The 24,963-nt window shown below is 38.5% G+C and overlaps 3 protein-coding genes across 9 annotated transcripts; 2 read left to right on the forward strand and 1 right to left on the reverse strand.

The window, feature by feature from the left end:
* The first annotated feature begins 35 nt into the window (after positions 1-35).
* etv7 (ETS variant transcription factor 7) lies at positions 36-12,751 on the forward strand. Of its 3 annotated transcripts, none has more exons than XM_042408624.1 (9): positions 36-218; positions 7,578-7,630; positions 7,917-8,058; positions 8,199-8,363; positions 8,456-8,632; positions 10,586-10,729; positions 11,608-11,750; positions 11,862-11,962; positions 12,050-12,751. In XM_042408624.1, the coding sequence occupies exons 2-9, from the start codon at positions 7,598-7,600 to the stop codon at positions 12,237-12,239; spliced, it is 1,095 nt and encodes a 364-aa protein (XP_042264558.1). In that variant the 5' UTR covers positions 36-218; positions 7,578-7,597; the 3' UTR covers positions 12,240-12,751. The 3 variants fall into 3 exon arrangements, with proteins under 3 accessions (XP_042264558.1, XP_042264557.1, XP_042264556.1); XM_042408623.1 differs by lacking the exon at positions 36-218 and adding an exon at positions 2,234-2,252; XM_042408622.1 differs by lacking the exon at positions 36-218 and adding an exon at positions 7,341-7,461.
* On the reverse strand, positions 795-7,270 carry zgc:194242 (uncharacterized protein LOC100005854 homolog). 5 transcript variants are annotated; one of them, XM_042408641.1, is made up of 5 exons: positions 6,989-7,056; positions 2,714-2,744; positions 1,970-2,226; positions 1,494-1,674; positions 795-1,345 (listed from the first exon to the last, which is right to left on the reverse strand). In XM_042408641.1, the coding sequence occupies exons 3-5, from the start codon at positions 2,222-2,224 to the stop codon at positions 1,149-1,151; spliced, it is 633 nt and encodes a 210-aa protein (XP_042264575.1). In that variant the 5' UTR covers positions 2,225-2,226; positions 2,714-2,744; positions 6,989-7,056; the 3' UTR covers positions 795-1,148. The 5 variants fall into 5 exon arrangements, with proteins under 5 accessions (XP_042264575.1, XP_042264574.1, XP_042264576.1 ...); XM_042408640.1 differs by having other exon boundaries at positions 2,714-2,747; XM_042408642.1 differs by lacking the exon at positions 6,989-7,056 and adding an exon at positions 4,704-4,889 and having other exon boundaries at positions 2,714-2,747.
* Positions 12,752-14,190: 1,439 nt separating the features above from the next.
* Positions 14,191-17,304, forward strand: LOC121895488 (patatin-like phospholipase domain-containing protein 2). The gene is made up of 9 exons (XM_042408660.1): positions 14,191-14,398; positions 14,481-14,713; positions 14,830-14,895; positions 14,985-15,188; positions 15,517-15,577; positions 15,704-15,955; positions 16,223-16,340; positions 16,644-16,766; positions 16,954-17,304. Exons 1-9 carry the CDS (start codon positions 14,191-14,193, stop codon positions 17,186-17,188), a joined length of 1,500 nt encoding a protein of 499 aa, XP_042264594.1. The 3' UTR covers positions 17,189-17,304.
* The last annotated feature ends 7,659 nt before the right edge of the window (positions 17,305-24,963 follow it).

A 24,963-nucleotide genomic window follows, 5' to 3' on the forward strand; every position in this document is an offset into this window, starting at 1 on the left:
TGCACTCACCTTGAGCATGATCGCCACCCACTGTTACATTGAAAGTGTTATTGAAATAGATGAAAACACATGTCTTGGCTTGTTGGAGATGCTTACAAAATATTTTGAATCACGTTGAATTCGAGTTCCCTCCTTAACGACTGTGGCTGACTTCAATATTTTGGACAAACCGAAATGACTTTGGTGGCGTTTATCACGGTCTTCACGCTTCCAGTGAGGTATAAAGATTAATTCAGTCTTACTGTATGTCAACTATGTATATGGCTTCAACCAAAGACTATTAGATATTTTACCAATTTGCTTTTATTTAGATTATTTATATCTGTTTAGATAAACAGATAGTTCAGTGCTGGACACTAACACTGACAAGGGATTATTGCTATGCACTATTATTATATAGATGCCTGACAGTATGTAGACTACATTATTAATTTGGAACATTGTAACTAGTACCCTGCACTTTCATTAATGTGTTGCACCCTTATTTGTACTTTGTGGCCCCCTGCTTATTTCTATGCTACTTGTGCTTTTATTTTATTTTATTGTGTATATTTTATTTAATTATCAGTGCATATATAAGTACACTATTATACTTATTTTGCTATGTATATCAAGCATCATGCTATGGACTGTTATCAAGTACAAAAGTCTTAGTTCAGAATATTCAACCTTATCATAGTGAAAGTTATTTGAGGCATAAAGTCTGTCCAGTGGAGGAAGATATTCAAGCAAGCCAAGAGCTCAGCACTTTTGTTTTACACATATAAAGAGTTCGATCTCATGAAATGGACATGTAAAAGTGGAAGATTGTTTATTGTTCTGAAAAATAGTTTGATTACTGACTTTGCATACAATTTCTTACATTGTGATATATACTGATATCAGGAAATATCCTTGTTAATATGGTGATATTTCAACCATGGCAAATAGCACTCAGAATACAATACAATGTATTTCTGATGCTCAAGATAGGAGAATCAAACGTAGGAAACAACCTACAGCCAGTAGAAAGACATTTCTGATCATGTTATCATCATTATAAAACACAACATTTCCATCTTCAAAAGGAAAATCATCATATAAAACCTCACAATCACATAAATGAGGTGGAAAACTCACAATCTTTCACTTGTAGTTTGATTACACTCTCACTTTAAGGCAGTGGCGTAGATAGCCTGAAAAGTAATGAGTTTGTGCTGTTTGTCCTCCATTCTGACATCAGTGAAGCCTGATTCTCTCAGAGCTGCCATGTAGGCCTCTGGGCGCCAGTTCTGCCCTGGCATCACTCGCTTTGCTGCCATAGTAGCCACATTGGACAGCCTCAGCGTGGTCACCATCAGGCCCCCTGGGGGGATTCAAAAGGGAGAAAAAAAGACATAGTCAAAACTAGGAGTAAGGTCGTAAATCACCAAAGCGTCTGAGACAGGTTTTAATTTGCATGACAAATGTTCCTTACAAGACAGTCTTTATTACACCACAGCGTCATTACTTACCTGGTTTCATTACCCGGTGTATCTCTGTGGCTCCCTTCCTGAGGTCAGGCCAGAAGTAGTAGCAGTTGCAATGAAAGACTTTATCCACAGTGCTGTCTTCCAGAGGCATCGCTGCTACATCACAGTGGTGTAGGGTCACTTTACCACTGGCCACAAGTTCCTTTATACGCTCACTAGCCATCTGTAAGGGGAGAAATATTCCAAAACTGAGAAATGTTCCCCTTTCAAATACAATATTGTCCCACTATAGTTACAGCTTTTGTCCGCCTGCTTCTTTCTTCTATGTTTTCTTAATTATTGTTTCTAAGGAGCTGTTCCTTGTGTATAGAAAGGCTTACAGTTTGTATTGCTGGGCAGATTTGGCTTTGCTTTGTGCTTTTAAGCCACTCTTTTTGAAACAAACTTTAACACATGCATGTGATAAACAAACTTGAACTTGAATACTTTATTCCACTCTGACAGTAATTATACCTCACCTGGTGCATAAACTCTGAGTAATCCACTCCTATAAGGCGGCCTGTGGGCTCTGTGAGCAGGTTGGCTGCTGATTGCAGACCCAGACCTGGGCCATGACCCAGTTCCAGCACAGTGTCCCCAGGTTGGATCCCACAAAGCTGCACGGCATTCTCCTCAAGGACCTGGTTGTGCACTGTAAAGAACTTACTGACCAGCCATCCTGCCAGTGATCGTGTCGGTTTGCCCAACTGTTTCCCAACTTTTTCAGCCCACATCACTGGAGAAATATGAAAGAAAAGACAGGTGGGAATTGTTAGGTGGCTACAATACTATTTCAGATATTTACAACCACGAAAAGCAATACAAATCATTGTAACATACAGCATGACAAGTGACCCCATGTTTTACAAATCTTGGCTTTGTTAAGCACTTGTCTTCTATTGTGGCAATCTCATCATCATATGAAATACTTTCATTAAATGTTAATGCCAATATTTTAATATTTTGGACATGATGAACTTTGATACTTGCTACCACCAGACTCTCTTTTTCCAACAATCAAATGTAACTGAGCTTTTCTAATCCCACTTTTTTAATTTTCCAAAATTAAAACAAATGGTGTGGATTTCCTGTCAGATCCCACAGTAATCAGCAGACGTGCCGATTATGACCCAGATACTTTAACAATCGGGATCAGGAGAAAAACAGCCCTTTGTTGAAACCTTTCATGGTTTTTGCTTTTGAGTGAGTTGGACTTTGCTTACCTTAACTTCTTGCATTAAGATAATGTTCAATCTGCTGAATGATAGAACAAAAGAGAAGATTTTTTGGAATTTGAGTACCTGGTTGTACTGTATATTATGTATATTATCATAACTTTTATAGATTTTTGAAATAAGAGTAGCCAATACTTAAGTTGGGCATTGGATCTTATTGTGGCCTCTGAGTTTTCAACACTTTAACATGCACTATACTGTAGGTATATAGGTATACAAACCATCTACACACAAGCACTAGTTTATCTGGCCAAGCTTTCTCTCCAGCCAGAGGGATATTTTATCCTGACAATAGGAACGTTGCAGTGTTCCTACAATATGTTATGGTCAGTATATGCTTTCCGTCCATGGTAGGGAATTTCTATTGGATATACACTCACTGAGCATTTTATTAGGGACACCTGTGCAATCTAATGCAATCCAATACAACAACTCTGCCATAAAGTCTACTTTTACAAAGCTTATACATTTTCAGTTTTAGTTGACATTGTTGACATTGTACCCTCTGTCCAAAGCTCTGTTCAACTTGTTTGATAACAGGAACAACAAATATACAACGCATTATTTTGTTGCTGTTTGTCATGTGAAGAAACGGCGTGTCTGGAGATTTAAATAATAAAAGTTACGCTGCTGTGCCTCATGCATAAATGTGCACAGAGTCTCTCTTAATGGGGGTGGTCCCTTCAAGTATTTAATAAACTCAAGTAGATATCTTTCAACGTTACAGTCAAAATTCCCTCATGTTGTTATAATCCTTCTACTGCAGCTCAACAGGGAAACACTGTGTAGGAAAAGAAAAAGTGTAAAGCAGCGTAACATCACTGATTATTCAAAACTCCACACACACCGACAGGACCAGTTAGGATCTAATATTAATTAATGTTGATTGACAGTGTTTCCTGGTTGAGCTACAGAGGAAGGATTATTAAATACCTGCAGTGGTCACAACCCCCCCCCCACCTCCACCCCGCAGCAGAAACGATAAGTAGGGGAGACCAGGGACAGTTGTAACACTTTTTGCAATTTTCCCAATAAATCAAAAACCATCTACGTTGGAATAGTCCATTTGCTATATTATAAATTTCAATGTGTCAACTACTGAAACAATATATTTAAGTGGTTTTATGAAATATGTACAGGTTATAAAATTGATTTAAATACAGTCAATCCACTGTCCCTGTACACTGGGACAGTTTAACACATGCCAGGGACGGTTGTAACATGTCTAAAATATACTTAATTAATCAATCAAATACTCAGAATGAAAAAGATTATTTAACATTCATGTTATTGTAACTATTCATTTCATTTAAAAAAATGAATACCTTTTTTCACACTACATGACAAAAAAGAGGGGAAGCCATCAAATTATAATGCAAGAAAATTATTTAATGGGTAGAACACACATCCTCAGAAAAGTTTAAACATGAAATCAAAATGGATTAGTTTGAGGACAACATTCAGTACAGGGTCCAATGGCAAATGCTGTATGATCTGGCCACTGTCCTGACTGATTTGCCCTGTTTTATGCCATCTGAAGCCCTCTCCAGCAAAGGAAGTGGGACTCCCCTGTCTGTCTTTCTCTTTCTGAAATTTAGCATACTGTAAACAAACACATGTGTTTCCACTGACTATTAGCATACAAATGATTATCATTAACTTAACATGTAATTTTATGATCTATCTATCTATCTATCTATCTATCTATCTATCTAGTTTATGTAGGCCTTTAGATTTTTAAAATATAAATGAAACTTGGTTCAGGGATGGTTGCAACAAGGTGTTACAACTGTCCCAGTATCACCAGCCATTTTTCACCTCATGTGAACTAGCTTGACTGCTAGTTCGACACATGATAGCCATTTTTATTTTTAGCTTACAAAACAGTGATTCTAATAATACTTGTTTGGATTCATAGACATTTGATCTCAGGACAGTATCCAAAAAAATACATCTGATAGAAAAGTTAAATTTTTACCTCAAAAAACACTTTTGCTGATAACTGTCTCTGGGAGTTTCAAATGTGGCTCCTTTTTTGTAAGCAAGAAGACAATCTAACTGAGCACGTGTAGAGCGAGTGTAATCACTGTAGCTTGTTTCTGATTGGAGGAATTCAAGGTGTTACAACTGTCCCTGGTCTCCCTATATCACATTGTACATTTGTTCATCCTGTTATCAAACAAGCTGAACACAGCTTTGGACGGAGGGGACACAGACTGCTGTGGATGTGTAATGTGGGTTTAATTGTTTGAATTTGTGAATGGTGCGTCGCTTGCTGCCGCAAAGAATTGTGGGACGGAATTATCTCCTTCCTTTCATAAAGGATGGTCAGGTGTATCCTATGCTAAAGGGGATTAGAAAGGAAGCATTGGTGCACCTTTCCTGCTCCAGCTCTTATCATGGCAGCCACTTAGATACTTCCGGGTCATTTCACTCAGTTAGGAACCTTCTTAAGCAAAAAAGACTATCCTCTCTTCTCATTTCTCAGTTTGTACATCCTCTATTCTCTCCCACCTGAAATGCGAGCAAAGGAGGCGAGGAAGAGACACGAGGAGAGAGGAGTCGAGGCAACAAGTATTTAATAAAATGAGACATCCTTGCTTCGGAGCCGTCATGTCAATTAAATATAACATGCAGCAAACCTGCATCATCTGTCCATTGTTTTGTTATAAACTACCGCTGTATTTTATGATCTCTGACAGATGAGCATAACAGTATTCATGACAACTTATATATATTTACTTTTAATTCAAAATCACAACGTGATAATATATAAAACAAGAATGTACAGATGTCATACATTGTTATATTTTATTTAACACATGCGCATGCACACACACACACACACACACATATATATATGCAAATATGATCCCAAGCACATATGCGGTCAATTTTGAGCCATAACACAACAGATGTAACAGTTATTGCTCATTTTAACATATAAAAAAATAGAAACAAGTTATTTGGGGAATTATTTTGTTTATCATTAGCCTCTCAGTGCCTTATAATCTATTTGCCTGTTCTGTTCATCATAAGCAATAAAATAGATAAATTTTGCCCATTTTAAACTAAAAACATACATTGCAAGTTAAATGTGGTCTAAGGTACATAAAATATCAAAGTAAGTATATATATTTTGGTTATGGTTGAATAACAAGTCACTCAGCAGATAAAACATGTTTTCAGTGCTTGTTAATGAATTCAAATGTTGTGACATGGATACTTCATCTCAATGAAAGAAAGAAGACATCAGATAACCTGAGTCAGATACAGCTTCTCTCCTCTCTTTGGTCGCTAATTTCTTCTCTGATGGTTAAATGTCTCTCTGTGGCTGTTGTGTGAATTTATCTCCTTAAAAAAATGCAGCAGAGATCATACAATGTGCAGTAGGTAGTTTGCTTGTTGAAGTTACAGTGAGCTGTCTGGACTCATTCATTCATTTTGAATTGATCCAGTTTTTAATTGAGTCGTTGTTCAGTAACCTGTTGATGTTGTGTGATTAGTGAATGAGTTTGCATGAGGTCTGGTTACTTGCTTGTGACAATTTCTTCATTTCCTTTTTAAGCTGAGTCATATATTGAGTAATAAGCTTAAAGTAACTAGAATAACAAGTGTTGACACGTCAGCTTTGTAGACTATATTTTGTATGTCGTGCATATAAATAAGTGTGTAAGTCATGTATTTGATACATGCATTAATACTTTTTGACGTGAACCTACACTTTTACATCTGTGAATGTTTTTAGTATTGAATCTTTCTAGTATTCAGCACTTATCTGTACTGTATAAGATTATAAGCTTTGTGGTACTTTATATATTTCTGTATACCAAAAACATACACAAGAAACACGTGTAAATCATGTGATATGTTGTCTATTTTTGATGAGAATATAAATCTGTTGTCACAATAGAACAATACTATAAATTTGAATTTCACTTTCTTGGTAAAATGACACATCCTGAACAACTCCACGGCTAAAATGAGCACTTCTTTGTTTAGAAACAATATGTATATGCTAAATGTCTTTAAAGAAGCAGCCTTTTCACCATCCATGGGTGTTTTTTGGGAGAGAGGAGACGAGGAGGCACAAAATAAAGAAATGAGAAGAGCCCCATTCGACCGTAGCCTAGATGTGATTTACCAACATGTAGGTTGGGGGCGTCACATTGCCGTAAACTGAATTAAACTGAATGTAAACATGGTGGCTGCATTATTGAGAATACACATCCTAAACAGCACTTGTCTGGATACACACCATACCTAGTTTGTTGCTCAGTAAGACGTTGACAGCCCCGTCACGGCAGTTGCGGGTGAACTTTGTCTTCGTGTGTGTGAAGAGGAGGAGGAGGAGCTCTGGACTATTTCTGTCATGAGCGCAGGCGCTGCTCATGTACGCGCCTCACACTCCTATGCTTTTAAATTACCCACTGCCTGCAATTTTTATTTATTTCCACCCACAAATAATCCTCATTGTTTTATTCATCATTATATTCACATTCAATACGATGGAAGTATGAAAAATACGGAAACAAATGATTGTTTATCTCTTACTCCGGGTGCGACACTCTTACAGTAAACGCTGCTGGATCGCAGTCAATTGTATGTGGAAATGTCCTCTGCAGCAGCTTCCTCCAATCAGCCTGTTTTGTACACACCCCCGCCAGGATTATGTCTCTTTCGTTTTCATTTCCCGGAAGGCTCGAATGTGAAAATAGACTTTTATATCTTCGAAAGTAATATGAAATCTTCACTTAAAATGGAGCCCAAGGAGGTTTAACCTGAAGTTTATTTCAGTTATTGGATGAGTTGTAAGTCTGCGTTTAAGGAAATAATCCCTTTTTTTTTGTAGAGTCGATAAAGGACTTTTCTATGGAGAGCGTTTCCCTGCCACCTTTGGTCAAGGTAAATTAACGTCTAAGGCGCAAATGTGTTGTGTAATGTGTTGCCTTAAAAAGCACACAGAGAGCCTAAGTGTATTTTTTGGAGATTAAAAGTATTGAATTTTAGGTCATGTTAGCTGCAATTGTTTACTGAAAACTTTTTTTAAATTTTAACTAGGCTGTAACTCTGTATTTCTGTTTGTATACTGTAACAAATTTGTGTGTGTGTGTGTGTGTGTGTGTGTGTGTGTGTGTGTGTGTGTGTGTGTGTGTGTGTACTTATGTGCATACATGTGAATGTTTTGTAGCAAGAAAACAGAGAAAGCAGTTCTCCAATGCAGAGAAGGCAAGCCTGTGTTCCTTCCAGTGGGCATCCCTCCCCGCCTAATCAGCTTCCGGTGGCCAGTCCTCCCACTCAGGAAGATCTGTGGCATCTACCTGGACGGCTGCGTGAGTCAAATTCTGTTTGAAATATCCACCTGTGTTTACCTGAAAGTTACCTACATGCAACAAAGTAGTTGAGCACCTTCCACCAGCACAATCACAGTCTGTAATTGTGTGTTTTTGAATGATATGCATCTATTTTCTAGGAATAAACCCATCACTGTGGGATAAGGACGACGTTGCCCACTGGCTCCACTGGGCTCAGAAGGAGTACTCGCTGCGCCGGCCTGAGAAGGGACGCTTTGAGATGAATGGCCGAGCCCTGTGCCTGCTCACAAAGGAAGATTTCAGACGCCGCTGCCCCAGCTCAGGTAAAAATGAGTGTGTATGCAGAAAGAGAGCATGCTGACTGCTTTCACGCCTGTGTTTTTCATATGCACTCCCTTTCCCCTGTTTTCTGCAGGAGATGTCCTGTATGAAATCCTACAGTGTGTGAAACAGCAAAGGAGGAGTGTTGTCTGTGACCCCCCGAAGACGTCTCCTTCCCTGGCAACCGGACACATCCAGACCACAGTCAGCCACCAGGTCCCCACTCACAATGTCCAAGAGCCACAACCTCCCACAGTCAAGGACTCTCCAGGTCAGTAACATTATACAGACGTGACAGAAAACTGACAGAAGTATATAGTATTCATCATTCTTTATTTCACATTGAATATAACTGAAACTCTGCTTTTGATTTACAACTTAACATATTATTTGATACAATAAAAGAAATGAAAATGGTATCAAGCGTTTTCTGTAACTCTGAATAATGTATCTCCACTTCTCCAAGTTTTCCTTGGTTCGTTCTTGACAATTCAAGCAATCCTTCTGTTCAATTTCAGGCCAATTTTCCTCTTGCGACCACATCCAGAGATGTTGGCTACAGTTTCATGGGCCTTAAACTTCTTAATAATATTGGCAACAGTGGTCACAGGAACATCAAGCTCTTTGGAGATGGTCTTATAACCTTTACGTTGACCATGCTTGGCTATTACCTTTCTACCAATGTCTTCAGACTCTCACACTTTCTAGTTTTACTTCTGTTTTCCATGTTCAATATGATGCACAGTGGCACTAAACAGCAGCCTTTAAACTGGCTGCATGATTGATTATAAGATTGAAAACACCTGCGATACTAAGTAAAACACAAAAGTCTGCTTAAAGTATCACTACAAATCATTTATTTATACAACTACAACTTCTAAAGGGTACCAATAATTTTGTCCAAGCTATTTTAGAATGTTTTTGTAGAATAAGCATGAATTCAGTTATTTTATTATAACAACTTTTTGTTTTGTTCCACTGCAAACCAAACATAGACTTGCATTGATAATAAAATATATTTTTAATTTCAACACTGTTCAGGGCAAATGGTGCATTATTTTAATAAAATTCAAGGGTATCAATAATTTCGGCCACACCTGTAACATATTCAGGATCAGTCAGAATCTACTTTATTGGCCGAGTATGTTGTCACATTCAGGGAATTTAACTCCAGTTCACAATAGCTCTCAGTACATTCAAACACAGTGCAGAGAACAAATTTACAGGACGATACACATACAGATATACAGCTAAAGATATCAAGCTAAACAAGCAAACATGCATATAGCTATTATATAGAAGAAGCTGGGCAACAAACTATCCACATACAGGTCAGATTGTTATGTACTATATGCACAGGGTTGTGCTACACATAGTGCAGTGGTGCATGCAGTGCAAAGAATACACACATACACATTCACACAGTTGATTGTTTGACTTTGTTGTGTATCAAATCAAACTTGTTTATCTTGGTTAGACTGTGGGTCTGAATACCTCCTGATCAACCACTTGCATGTGTAATCACCTCATGTAGGAATTCATGCTCTGTCATGCAGTGTGTTTAAAAAAGAACAGTATTTCCCTGTAACGTTGCAATAAAGTGCCAGCACCTCAAAACTGCATAAGTACAGTACTTGAGAAAAGTATTTTGTTGCTCTCCACTTGTGATGAAGACATTTTACCCTTCGATAGAGGAATACAAACTCATGCATTCCTTTTTTGTCCCGACCATAAAAAAGGTGCTTTCCACTCTAGGAAGTAGGATATGTGCCAGTGGGCGTGTCATGGTTACCTGGAAACCAAAGATCTCATAACTCCAGAGTCCAAAACAATGACTTTGTTGCACGCACTGTATTCAAGTTGTAAAATGGCCTCCTGAACATTGCATCGATCTTTTGTACACACATTAATGTAAACTCTTCAAGCGGCTCACTTTTGCTTTCACTTTAGCTTACTGTCACAGTTCCTCATATTTCTTTCCCTCGCTTTCACCACCGCCGTGTCGGCAGCTGTTGTAATGACTGCGACCAGCCAGACAGAGCACATGTAACTTCTCAGAGATCGCCCCTTTGATCTTGCACACTTACCCTGCTCCTCTCACACATAGTAGTGGGTATAACAAACTACTTTACCACATTTGGCAGCAGTGTTCATCATTAACTATGATGTCTGATTATCTGGCCCTCTCTATCTCTCTGTCTCTGTATCTATCTCTCTTTCTTAGATGGACCAGCAGCTGTCTCTACATCTCTTCCAAAACAAGTTCAGGGTACTCCCCAAACAGAGTGCATCATCCAGGAGCCTCTCAACCTGTCTAGCCGGGAGAAACCTAGGAGCCCACTGCACAAAGCTAACGGCCGCATCCCAGGTAGTATTGTGTTGATTTATTAACAGCTGTACTATTCAATCTAAAAATATACAAACACAAATACATGTCATCCCAATGAAAGTGCACAGATACAGTAAATATTAAAGAAAATATTTCAAGGCTGCATCAAGCAATTTTCGACCAGTAGGGGGTAGAATAGCTCTATATCATCAAGCCTTTGTTACACAATCAGTCTTCTTCCTAGCAACTAACAAATTTAAGTCCAATATTATATATAGTATCCCACTCACCATGTAACCCTGATTTATGGCCTCTTAAAAGAAATATCTGTGTCTCTTTTACTTGCTATGACATTGCTATTCAACCACACTTTTACTCGTAAGCTTTCATTTATTTTACTTTGGGTTTGTCCATGAGGCTGAGTACAAGGTCCACAGTAATACAGACTAACAGACCTGAAACAGTGAACTGAAAGTGGCTCTAAGCTGCAAAAGCTGCAGACTGGGGGTTGATTCAGATGAGTCATTTTATTCACTTGTACAGTAATTCACCAGCAAGGACCACATCATCAACAAGATATGTATGAGTGATTTATCAAAGAAAAGATTGATGAGGCTTGTTCTTCCACTTGTTTGCTTGTTTGGATGCGGTGTGGGGAGGCTTTGTGGGGAATCCGCAGTGGCACCCAGGTTGAGGTGTGGTCCTGCTCCTAAAACTTTACTAGATAAGCTTCAATAGCATAAGTATTGGCATACACACATGGACAAGCCTACAGGTGTGATATTGAGTTGTATTTGACTTGATCTCTTACATTACAGGTACTTACTTAATAAAGCTTTAAATACCACAATTTAATGATAGTACTACTGTATAAGTTTTCATAAAATGATTTTTATTGCTATTTTAAACATGGCCAGAGTGCAGACTGCTGTGGGACTACGTATATCAGCTGTTGTGTGATGACCGTTACCAAGAATACATCCGATGGGAGAACCAGGACAGCCTGGTGTTCAGGGTGGTTGATCCCAACGGGCTGGCTCGTCTCTGGGGAAACCACAAGGTGAGCAGCCAGGTCTGTGTGGTTCATCTTACAGGGCCAATAGAGACACAGGTGGAGAGACAAAAAGGTGAAGCTCTTGGGCCTTGATGATGTGTAATTTATTTTTTACAGAACCGAGACAATATGACCTATGAGAAAATGTCCCGTGCTTTGCGGCACTACTACAAGCTCAACATCATCAAAAAGGAGCGTGGACAAAAACTCCTCTTCAGGTCTCTGCCCTTTTTTTCTTTGTCATTCTCTTTTTGTCTTCTCCCCACAGCAACAAACACATTCATTGTTATTATATCTCTCTTCAGGTTCCTGAAAACCCCACAGGACATCAGGAAACAGCAGGCTGAGCCTCAAGAGTCCCCAGAACACACTCCTCCTCAGGACAAGGACTTTACAGACAGCAGTCCTACACATGAGTTCAGTGATGACCATTTTGAGGTTTCCCCTGATCGTGCTTCTCCACAGCCTCCTCCAACTGGTGCTCCATGCAGATAGAAGAGCAGGATTTGATGCGCCAAATATGATACAAAAACAGTTATTACAGAATAAAAATGGAGATTCTGGATATTTATCTTTTGGTTTCAGCTTCAGAAAACAACTCATTGTATGTACAGGTTTAACAAAATTTACAGCTTGGTGTACTGTCTTGGATTTTTGCACTATGAGATAGCTTTTCATTTTGCTGTGAATCAATGTATATATTACTGTGATCAGATTGAACACTAACATTAAGGGACGATGAAAACTGTGAAAGAAATCACATCAATATCCAACCACCCAAATAATTTTCAGAATTGAAATTTCTCAGGCTTCTCAACATTATTGCAATACAAACAAAAACACATACTATATGGCATTTGTAGGTAAGTGAAGGAAATGACTGCGAAAGTGTTCCAGTTTGTTACAGATTGTTCTTAGATGGGATGTGGCAGGGTGGAGTGATTGTTAGTCTTCACACACACACACACACACACACACACACACACACACACACACACACACACACACACACACAAAACAAACAAAAAAAACCAACATTTTTTTGTGGCAGGTTGAATTCCAGTTTGTACAGGCAGTTTTTTCACAAATAGTTTGCTATATCAGCTTCAAGACGAGGCATTTGTTGCAAAGTAACTAGTTGGAATAATCTATAGACTAATTGTACTCACACTTTACCCTGCCACGTCTCTTGACTAATCTTGAGTAGTCTGTAGGTTAATTGTAAATGTTTTTCCTGCTTTGAAAAATAAATATTTTGTATGACATGGAAAGTGTGTGGCAACTGTACAGTGTTTTTTTTTTTATCACTTTGGTATCTCTCACTACCCAAATGATGCAACATGTACTACATTATTATTTTATTATCGATAATGATGAGATTAACCCCTTTGGTGAATAATTCTTCATGGCATGTAAATCCTTACATGGAGTAGACAAACTACTGAAAACAAAGGTAAATTAATGGTCAATGTACAGAAAATTTTCTGGGACAGAGATGAAATTTAAAAAGTAAATTGGCACCTCACTTGCAGCATTAGCAAGCTCACAAGATATAGGCAACATGAGGAAAACACACAGAGTGCCACTTCTTGTCTAACCAAACCTCAAAGATGCCATCTGTGCCTGCAGGGAGTGCTGTGGTCCCAACAACTGGCTCAGCTGCTGTTGAATCCCAGACATAATAGAAATTAGGACAATAGAACGGACAGTGTGTTTGTATATTGGTTCAAAAGTATAACTTATCTCATTGACTGTCTGTGTATGATATGAAACTATTGATTATTTTCATGGAAACTCTTGTGGTGTACTACTAAGAGTTAGATGACAATATTAGCTTTTGCTCCTTGAAGTTCTTAAGAAAAAGACAATTAAAGATGAAAAAATAACAAAAGATAAAGTTAAAAAACATACATATATATATATATATGTTTTTTAACTTTATCTTGTATATTGAAATAACTAACTAAATAATTTTGTAGCTATAGTGCTTAAAGTACTTTACTGTGAAATCCTAAAAATGTTTTTTTGTTTGAGTCTGTACTAAAAATACTAAAAGAAAGGGCTTATTAAAGTCTGCTTTGTTGATTTGTACTTTTGTGGATTTGTACTCCTCATTCATTAGTTCAACATTGCCAAAAATTTGGAGCTTTTCACTATCACATGGAAGCCAGACTGAGATAAGCCAACCAAAACTTGTTCAGACCAGAAATAGATAAAACACTGTGAGTGTTGTATGCTATATCACATGGGCATGACCAACTTGGTATATCTAATTGAGGTTAGTTTAAAAACACTGATTGCAAAACCATCAGGAACTCTCCACTGGATAACTCATCTCAGCTTGCTTTAACCCTGCCTATTTCTAAAAGACAGTTGAATTTTTCGAAGAGCACTCATGCTTTTCACCATCTACGACTGAAAACATTTCAACTGATAGCCTTTAAAGATGGCCCCAGGTGTATCCAGTTGTCAGTATAGAGAAGTTCCTCTGTCCATCTCCTTCTCTGGATCTGGATTCATGGCCACCTACCAGTTAGGGGTTGCCCAGTGCTTACGAAATTATGCACCCGGGATAGTGCGTGCAGCACCTTGCGTCATTGGTGCATCTGCCGGATCTCTGGTAGCAGCTGCTGTAGTCTGTGAAATCAGCCTGAGTAAGTGACTTTATATTTTGTCATAAATCTACTTCTGCAGCATGTAAATACTGTTTCTGACTGAAAATCATCTCTTTCACAGTTGCCGTTTGTGAAGAGATGCTGCATTTTGCCAAACAGATGAAGGGTCTAACACTTGGACCACTTAACCCTTCAATCAATGTTCTCCACTGGATAAGGTATATTTTACATAAACATCTTCCTTCTGATGCACACCAAATGGCCAATGGACGCCTCGCTGTGGCTATGACCCGTCTGACCGATGGCAAACAAACTGTCATATCTGAGTTCCACTCCAAAGAGGATGTGGTACAGGTTAGTTTTCACTACAGGCTCACATCTTATTGATTTGTAAGAACCCTCAGCAGGTTAGACCAGCAAGAAAAACACCACAACCATTAACCATTTTTTGTTCATTATTCTGTGCTTAGGCTCTGCTATGTAGCTGCTTTGTGCCTGGTTACTGCGGTATACTGCCTCCATCCTTCAAAGGAGTAGTAAGTATTTTATGGCATTCTCACAAACTCACTTCGAGCACATTGTTTAGTGTGTATCATAGATGTAAGTATTTGATCTTATCTCCCAGCATTATGTGGATGGTGGTTTCAGCAGCATGCAGCCTCTACCCTGCAGTCACACCTTAACAGTGTCTCCATTCTCTGGAGAGACAGACATCTGTCCTGCAGACACACCGTGCATGTGGGACATGGTAGTGAGTGGAACCACCTTAAAAGGCAACATGGCTAACAGTTTCAGGATCTTCAATGCCCTGTACCCCATGGCTTTAGAGGTCAGTCCCCTGTTGTATGTCAATAGACGCTAAACTGTGCATGTTCAGACGTTTATACTCAGAGAAAAACTCTAACTTGCCACAATATAATACAGTATATATTAAACCATAAACATATCTGTCAATCTAACTGTTTAAATGACTTCTGCAAAAAAAACAGTAATAGTAAACTGAGTCAAGAACGGTTGACACTTCAATACACACCTGTTGATGAATCACCATCAACAATAACAAAAGGATAAAGACTTACTAAATGATTTAAACCATTAATTTGTTTTTGTGAAATCTTTTTATATATCTGTTTGTGTGTTGTTCTTTCTCTCTTCAGACTCTGGAACAAGCCTACCATAGCGGCTACAAAGATGCCATTCATTTTCTTCTGAGCAATGGTGAGTCAACTATATCCACAGGAGGGGAAAAAAGTAACATTAGAGATGCTTTTAATTTCTGTAATGTATGGACTTGATCTGACCTACTTTCTTTATTTCTTTTTCACATCTTCCCCTCGCATGCAGGTCTTGCCCCATATTTGATGATACACAAAGTATCCCAAGGGGCCCACAACTATAACCAAACTAAAACGTTGATACACCTGGAGACCACTACGGAGGAAGAGGAGGAGATGAAGGTGGAAAACAAGACCACTACGCTGAAATCTTTAACAGACAACAAACGCGTGCAGACAAGCAGTTCTTCCACTGAACACCAATCGACGGGAAAATTGACGACTAAAGAACCTCCTCTCCCTTTTGACACAGTAAAAAATGGTACGGCTGGCACACACACACACACACACACACACACACACACACACACACACACACTGTTATAAGGTGTACAGAAAAACAACAAAAAAGGATCTGTCTGAAGTTTGTCATATTGGTCTGTACTGTATATGTAAATATAGATTTATCAATATTTAGTAGAACAGCTGTTACTGTCACTCGATTTTTGTAAGTTATGAATGTCCTATAAAGCAAAATATTCAAATTGTTATACGCAAAATCTTGCTTTTGCCATTATTTGTGTTTCAGTGCTGCTGGGCAACCTGGTGACATATCTGAGCATGTTTGGACTTCTTGCAAGAATTGTATCCAGCTTGCTCCTACCTCTCATGCTGTCGTTCTTAGCTGTGCTCCGGAGTAGGCGCAGGTAATCCACTGAACATACAGTACATAACAGAGACAGGACTGTGACAACCCTTCAGGAACAATGAGGTTGTGCACTCGAATTTAAGACAGATCTAGAGGCAACCATACAACATTTTTACACTAACCAATCCAGACCAATCCATCTCACATTACATTTTACCCTGCCAATCTCCTGACTTTGGTATTAATTAGGTCATACTTTTGACCTTATACAGAGACGCAAGCATAAATTTAGCAATTACAAATGCAGTGTAATTTGACTTGGTGACTCATCAGCAGACTGTGTCTTCTCTGTCTTCCGCAGACTGGAGTTGTTGTTCAGGCAGGCTCCAAAGTTGGTTGTCTGGGTTTGGCATGTCCTGAGACATTTTACCTTCTTCTTTTTCAACATTTTTGTCTGTAGCCTCAAGAAGAACATAAAAGACAGGTAAGACAACATCCTTAATGGAATAATTACACTGGAAATTGTGCTCAATGCTTTCAGAATTACCATTTTATTTCACTACTCTTGATTATTTCATTCTGTATACTAATATTTTTTCATGTCTCATCTCATCTCAACCTGACTTGATTGGATTCAACTTGACTGGAATCGACTCATTTCTGCATTTTAGGGTAATGCCCATTATCTTGCTGTTGCAATGGCTGAAAGTTCAAGCAGAATATGAGGTTCCTCGAAGACAGAGGCATTCGACACCTCGCCATAAGCTTTCCTCTTCTGCCCACTCAGAAGATGCCAGGCACAGAAGTCTGCACAGACGGTTTGTCACTCCATCACGGCATTACAAGAAACCAGAATTACAGAGAGAGCCTCTGACTCTAAACACAGCTCACCCAGCAGAAATGTAAAAAATGTATTCTGTGTACAGCTGGTCGCATGTATTTTGTAAAGTTAGGCTTTTTCTGAGTGCATATTTCCATTGACTGCAGCACTGAAGATACTTGAAGGTTTAGTTTGGTTCCATTTGAAGGGGGCTTCATTTAAGCAAAGCTGGTTAAAATGTTTTTATTTCATTGTACTTTTCAAACTGTATCACTGTATCAGTATTAGTTTTAGTAGTAATTGGTTCTTTTTAGCGTTGGTAGAATAGTTACAGCATGTAAAACTAACCAAAAAGGTGCCAAATATACAAGCAACACTACAAATATATAATGGAAAAGTCCCATAAGGACAACCAGTGTTTAGTCTGAAAGTGGCAGTAGGTGAAATGTTGTTGGCTGACCAAAATCAGTTTCCTCCGACTGAAAGTATGAATGTGAAAATATTGTGTGGTTCATTAGGGAATGGGTTCTTGGAAAGCGTTTCTTGCTCTAAAGACTTTTGCCAACAGTGATTTCTGTTATCACATCACAAAAATTGAAGTGTGGATCTCAGTGGTTCATCAGCTGACTTGTGTGAAGTCATGCGTCCTGCCAATAATAACAAAGTTCTAGGGGAATATTCAGCACAAATACACTTTAGGTTTGAGTCCAGTTGAGAGTTTAGCTTCAGGGTGCTTATCCAGAGCGTTCCTAATTTCATTTTCGCATGAGAGGTAACAACTAGTCCTGTGATGTGCCATTTGAACATTGCACTCTTTCACTCCTTGTCCCCTTGAATGTAAGCATTTGCTATACCTCATCACTGTATACCAATTCAACACTGAGCCTCGGTGGCCTCTGGCATTTCCGCATCTCTGGTTTAGAATTGGCTGCAATAAAATCTATTAATTCTGAAAAAGGATTGTAAAGTGTTGCTTTATGACTCTTTAATGTTGTAGGAGGAGAAACCATTGACTTCCCCTATTACTCCATTGTAAAATATTGTAACCATCATGAAAATGCTTTTGGAATCCAGTTCTAAACTGCAAATGAATAAAGTGTTCATCTTATTTGTCTTGTACAATGTTCTTTTTGTTTGCTTGCTGTCACTATTTGAGAAACCTCCAGCTACCAGTTAAAGCAATGATTGAGCCTACTGTAAAATTTTTTGACAAATATCTCTATCTGGATGCAGCCATACATTTGGATACAAACTGCAGCTCCCTGAGCTCTGTAGGGTGATTTTTCAGGCCTGCAACAATGTCTAATGCTGCTTGATTGTGACAAGCAGTCAAACATCTGCTCATATACATATTAGGCTATGGAAACATCGGATCTAATTCATACACATCTTTATTAGTTTTACTCTGGGGTGGGGTGAAAATATTGCAGTCCATCAGAAGACAAAGAGCTGGTGCCTATGACTGGTTTACTCATTTTGTAGTTTTAAAAACCTTTTATCTATCTATCTATCTGGCATTTTATTATGTTTGCCACAAAGCAGTTTTTTTTACCAAGTCAAGTGGAGGGTAACACTTTAATTTATAAAATGAAGTATAGGATTCAGCCCTCCTCCTCACTGCAATAATTTTTGTACAGTCCTAATTTAAAGAGGCTTTCTCTTGTTCCTATCTCTTCTCATTTCCCAGCTGCAATGGAAGAACTGACTTTAGAATGAAAACACTATATGACTTATTGGTGACACTGATAATAAATCCTTGAACATCTTAAATGCTGTTTCATTAAATACCCACAAGGTGGAGTATTGAGCACAAGGGTGGAGCACAAGAGTAAACAAATGATCTTAAAAAAAAAACAATCTCTCTCTTTGGACTCCTTGAACTGAGGAGGCCTTTCAGATGAAAAGTCAAATCACAATCAATCAAAACTCTAGTGATTTGGATTCAACTTTGCACTGGCCGCTACTCGGTACACTGTACTTGCTGTCTCCATCTACTTGAGAATACTCTTTAGATTAATAAAATATGTGAAATATGGTGATAAAAAATGTAAAAATATGTCTTGTTGTGAAATTACGATGAGTTACGAGACTAACAATTAAGAAAATTACTTTATGGGCATTTTTATGCCTTTATTAAAGATATCAATGCAAAGGTCCCTAAACAGGGTTGAACAGTTCATGGTCGGTGTGTTAATCCTGAAACTACAGGGGCCCCCCACCACAAACACGCTTGATCAGCTAATCCACCTTTCACACTCCTGCCTGAACAGTAACATGTGTTGGCACTGAGCTAGAACTGACCATTTGATATCTGTGCTCCATGTTCTTTTTATACAGATGGCCTATTACCTGTGGAGCGATCCTCTTATATAATGAATGTGGATGGATCATACGGATAACACACACATCTGCTGCTGTCCTACACCAGCCACTGATCCGGCCAGTCAGCAGGCAACCAGCTGGCCTTGTAAAGACAGAGAGGAGGCAGAGTGTGGTGTCTGTACAACTGAAACATGTAGGGGCTCATACATTCAGGATGTGCAGGAAAAGAACAGATTCTGTAAACTGAAAATCACAAGCATGTTTATTCTCTATTTCTTTCAGTTGTTTTCCTCTCCTCTCCTCTCCTCTCTTCTTGTCTCCTCTCCTCTCCTCTCCTCTCCTCTCCTCTCCTCTCCTCTCCTCTCCTCTCCTCTCCTCTCCTCTCCTTTCCTCTCTTCTCCTCCTCTCCCCTCCTGGAGCATCAAAGGCCATAAAAATTTGATCAGAGGAAATGACTGACATGGCTAAAATTAGAGCACTGGCTGCGTCCTGTCTCTTTGGTGATGATACCTCTAAAAGTACACGACTTTTTCACTAATCCGCTTGGCAACAGAGTGAAAAGCATGTATTTAGGCTGTGACGACACACAAGCAGGTTGACATTTGTTTGCGTGTGTTCATCATAATTTTTGATTTGCAGAAAGAAGGTGTAGGTTGACAGATAGGGAGGTTGGCTGATTTTATGCTGTCATTGCCTCACTGTGCCTGATCAATGGAGATGGAGCACTGAGGACAAAATGAGGATGACCTTTGAGGTGATGAAGAGAGGTTGTGACCTTTACCGCCTGACATACAGAGTCTCCATCTGATCTGTTTTTTTTGTTTTTTTTGTTTTGTTAAAACAGGCTCACACATGAATGAATATGTCAAGTTAATAAGTAAAAAAATAAATCAGAAATTGCTCTTTCTGTGCTATCAAATGATAAATGATTTGAGATATCAAGGAGACGCAGAACAAGAGGTGAGGCAAGGTGGTTGTTTATGTCTGACTGGGGAGTTGTTCAAAATGAGAGACATAAAAAAGAAAGGGAGAGGTGCTCCTGTGGTAAAGGGATTAAGGTGCCAACCATAAACCGCACCCATGGTTTACGTCTGGGCAGGGACCTTTGTAGCATGTCATTCTCCATTTCTCTTCCATCATATCCTGTCATCTCTCTCCTGTCAGCTGTGTAAGAACTGATGGTATAAGACATTTGGCATACACAGATATTTATATTTGTAAAGGTTCAATTGTTTAATTGTTTACATATTTACTTCATTTTCATAAGCTAACATACAGAAAATGATCGTAATAAAAAAGCCTGAATAAATGTGTAGAGAAAAATAACAAATACAGCTATCTATCTATCTATCTATCTATTCAGAGGAACAGTGTTTATCCGGTCATTTATTCCTTTAATTTGTCACCCATCAGTATCTAAATCTAGCATTTCTGTTCTCATGTTGTGTCAATGCATGCAGGCTTGTGTTTGTGTGTGTTTGTCTCCTGGTTTACACTTGAGAGAGGGTTTAAGGCATTAGAGATGCATTCCGTGCCTCGTACTGTATAAACACTCACTTATGGTATTATCTCAGTTTGTGTATATATTTGTCTGTGTGCATTACTGTATGTCTAAGTGTGTGAGAGTGCGTGTGTATGTGTGGGGTCAGTCAGTCATAGCGAGTTAGTCTAGTGTTTATTCTCCATTATGTGACTGCTGAAGAAAAGCCTTTAAACTCTGTGATTCCCATATTCTCAACTCACACATAAACACTAACGAACAGGACTCACTCATAGATTTTTGTCTCTGTTCTCTTATCGCATGCACACACACATATACACACACACATTATTCTACTGCCACAATCACCTTACGTCTGCAAGATTCACCTGGATATGTCTTGAAATAACATTGTGAGTTGGTATCACAACTATCTCTCCTGTTTGAATGAATGTAATGTAATTTTTTGATGAGTAGCACTACTGTGAGCATTTTTGCTGCTTTAACTGCATGAGTTATTAATCTGCCAGACAGGAATTTCCAAGAAATTAAAGCCATAAAACTAAAATTAGACATGGGAACAAAAACACTGCAGTATGACTGTTTGTAATAACAAATCGTGAAAAGATGTGCAAGTTCTAGAAAATTCTTCATTTTGAGATGCTCAGGACATATGTGACCAACTATCGCTGTTTGTTTGTCTGTCCTGAAGATGGGTAATCTGTGGGATCTCGAGGGGATAATTCAGATTAATTCCGTCCACTCAATCAACAGAGCTAAACAGATGTTGTCAGGTTTCACTAGGGAGCACAACTTACATGTTTTAATAAAAGAGTGTGTTTTGATTTGTGTCTGTGCGTGTGAGTCCTCCGTGGATCTCTCAGACCCTCAGCAGGATCCTGTGATCTAACAGAGTAATAAACAGCAACAGATTGACAGTTTTCTGTTTTTAATCCTTTCCTCCTCCTCCTCCTCTTCACCCTCCTGCGTCTCCCAAATTTAGAGCCCAGTTGATTAGACGAAGAAATGCTGTCTTAAGGTGATGATGCCCTGCACTAAGGAATGTCTTTTCCTTGTAAAACAGACTGGCAGCTCTCTATTTGTCTTAAATCTGACTGTTTCACATCTTCACATCTTCACCTCTTTCCTCTCCCATCGCCTCACTTCATCAAATCATCCCTTTAATTTAGAAAGTATTTCCTGGTGGGAAATGTACCAAAGTGTAGAGTTTAATAGTCAAAATAATTGTTCTAATTAGATTTTTGTGCAATTTAAACATTGTGATTATAATCAGTTATATTAACATGATATTGGCAATATCATCTCTGTTAATTACATCACAAATAATAATGTAATTCAACTGTGGATTGGTACATCCAATAATTTACTTACAGGGAATAATAACCATTTGAAATCTATTGCAAGTCCTTCAAGAAAAACGAACTTCGGTAAAAAAAAAACACACACACCCCTTTACTTGCTATAGCTTCTCAATGGTATATGAAAAAATTGTAGAATTGTTACAATGGTTTGATAAATTTGTCACCAATCCCTTTTCATATTTATCGTTTCTCTGAAGCAGGACTCTTGAGTTGTCAACTAGATGTCAACTCCAAAGATGAGTCATCTACAGCCTGTTACACACTTGTGTGTTACAGTAAATGTTAATGACAAGAGCCAGAGGTTACCACTTGAATGTATCTCATGACTGGTTACAATGAAACACAGTTCTGTTCTGAGTTGATCTCGTAAGAACATGGTTTAACCACCAATGCTCTGTTATTCTCTCATGAATGGCAGATAAGTACATATAGTGGAAAACTTTCCCGATGCACAGTTGAGATGATTATGTCCCTGCATTAGCCTACTTTTTTTTTCACCCACGGTCTCTGAGATTGATGTTCTCTATTTCCAGAATGACCTGCTTCCCAAACAATTACACACATTCATGCTGTGTATTGTACAACCACGGCCTGATTTGTCAGATGTTCCAGTGGAGCACTTGAGGGTTGAAGGCCTTGCTGTATTTCTCTAATTGTGCCATGGTCTATTCTGTACGAAATCAATTTTTTCCCCTTTACATTTTTTTTTTAAGGGAATTTTTCCGTATTCGAATCGAGGGTCTAAAGATAGAGGATGTTGATGTACAGATTGTAAAGCCCCCTGAGAGTTTGTGATTTGTGATATTGGGCTATAAAAATAAAATTGACCTGACTCTTAGGGCACTTAAGTAGTCGTAATGCCCTCATTACGAGAAGTGAGTGCTGCTCTTTCCATGGGTTCCTTGGAATTGACCCTTCCGGCTTTTAGTCATAAGTACAAGTATTTAAAAATTTGGACAATAGCCACCAGTGCTGTGTGTGAGACATCAGGACTGATCAAATATTCATATTAACCCTCTACTCACTGTACTTCTAATAACCAGGTTTTATTTTTTTCATACTCGTAATAATTTTGGAATCAATGCACAACTAGAGATACTTTCACATTTTCTTTAGAAGGCATTTGGTATTCAATTCAATCAATGGCCAATATCAGAATAAGAAGAGTTATAACATAAAAAGACGTGATTAATTGTCATACCTGTACTGCTACTACTACTGTATATTTGATTCCTCTTGACAAAATCAAGGCATTTAGTTTGCTTTATTTCATTAGTTGTTTCTCATTCTTCATAGTAAAAGCCCAGGAAGTCATGGTGACTAGAGTTGTGAAAATAATTACAATAATAACAATAATCTAAGATAAACCAACTTTTTGTCATGACAATGCTGACAAAATTTGAATGTCTAAGTCATAAAATGTGCATTCTTGCTACTCTGAACTTTTCAGATTGATTAGAAAATACCAGATTCGATCAAAAAGTTAGAAAATTTAGCAAAGAGTTATTATTTTTTTTAACCAAAAACAACAACCAACCAATAACAAAGCTTTTTGCTCAGTGGGCCACAAAAAACTGCAATCTGGGTCTTTCCAGCACTGTCTGTATGACAGTAGGCTATTATCACCAGACAGTTAATTATAGATGAAGATGCAAAAGAGTGAATAACAGACACACACACACACACACACACACATGCACACACAGCTTGAACAGAAATAAACACTGTGCCAGTTCTTTTCTGCGTGTCACACAAACTCTCCCTCCATTCTACGCCTATTGTGCCCTCCTCTGTCTGTCTTCTCACTCGCCTCCCATATCTCTCACTCCATCGTGGAACTTTCCATCAAAGCATCTCGTTAATGATGGAGAACTCTCATGCATCTTTAAGCGCTCAACAGGGATCTTCCACTGTGCTATTTCAGCCCTTTGATCACACAAACTCACACGCTTTATACACTTTCTTTTTTTTTTTTTTAAAGTTAACAATGTAGTTTAGTTAATTTGCACTTGAATAACAAAAGTGTGGACATAGAGAAAATATACTTCAGCTGAAGTGGAAAGGTAGGCACTGTAAGGAAGAGCAGACGAATCCTGATTTGGCCCAAATCTGTATTTATGTAATGAGTAAATGTGTGAAAGTATATATTTCTTAGTTGTGTGTATCGGTTTATGTGTGTGTGGGCCTTTGGAAGCCCAAGCAGTTTAATCTTATGTCACCCCAGCAGATTAACTTCAAATACTGCATGCAAAAATAACACTCCTGCTGTCACCTACACAAACACGATCATGGGTGTTTGGCTAAAAAAAAGGCTGGAATCTTCCTGAGTCAGTCACGAAAATTTTTGCACCTGCATGAGTGTGATCCACACTCCTGTGGATGGCTGTTGCACTCAATCTTATTATGTCTTTAAATTCAGATGCATTCCTGTTTTTTTAAATATGTGTAGGAGTTTTGTGACCATATATAGCACAGTGGAGGATACAAAGACGCAAAGCCATGATGTCACGTCTGGGCTGGCCCCTGTTCCACAAACCTCTGTAGCTCAATGCAGTCTCTCATTCAGCTTTGGTCTTTCTTAAACAAATAGTGTGTTTCTTTTCATATTCTAGGACCAACTCGTATCTACTACAGCACTTACTTTTAGAAGTTGAAACCTTTGCAATTTTAAGTTAAA

Source organism: Thunnus maccoyii, chromosome 4, assembly GCF_910596095.1.
Source record: "Thunnus maccoyii chromosome 4, fThuMac1.1, whole genome shotgun sequence".
Classification (NCBI taxonomy): Eukaryota; Metazoa; Chordata; class Actinopteri; order Scombriformes; family Scombridae; genus Thunnus; species Thunnus maccoyii.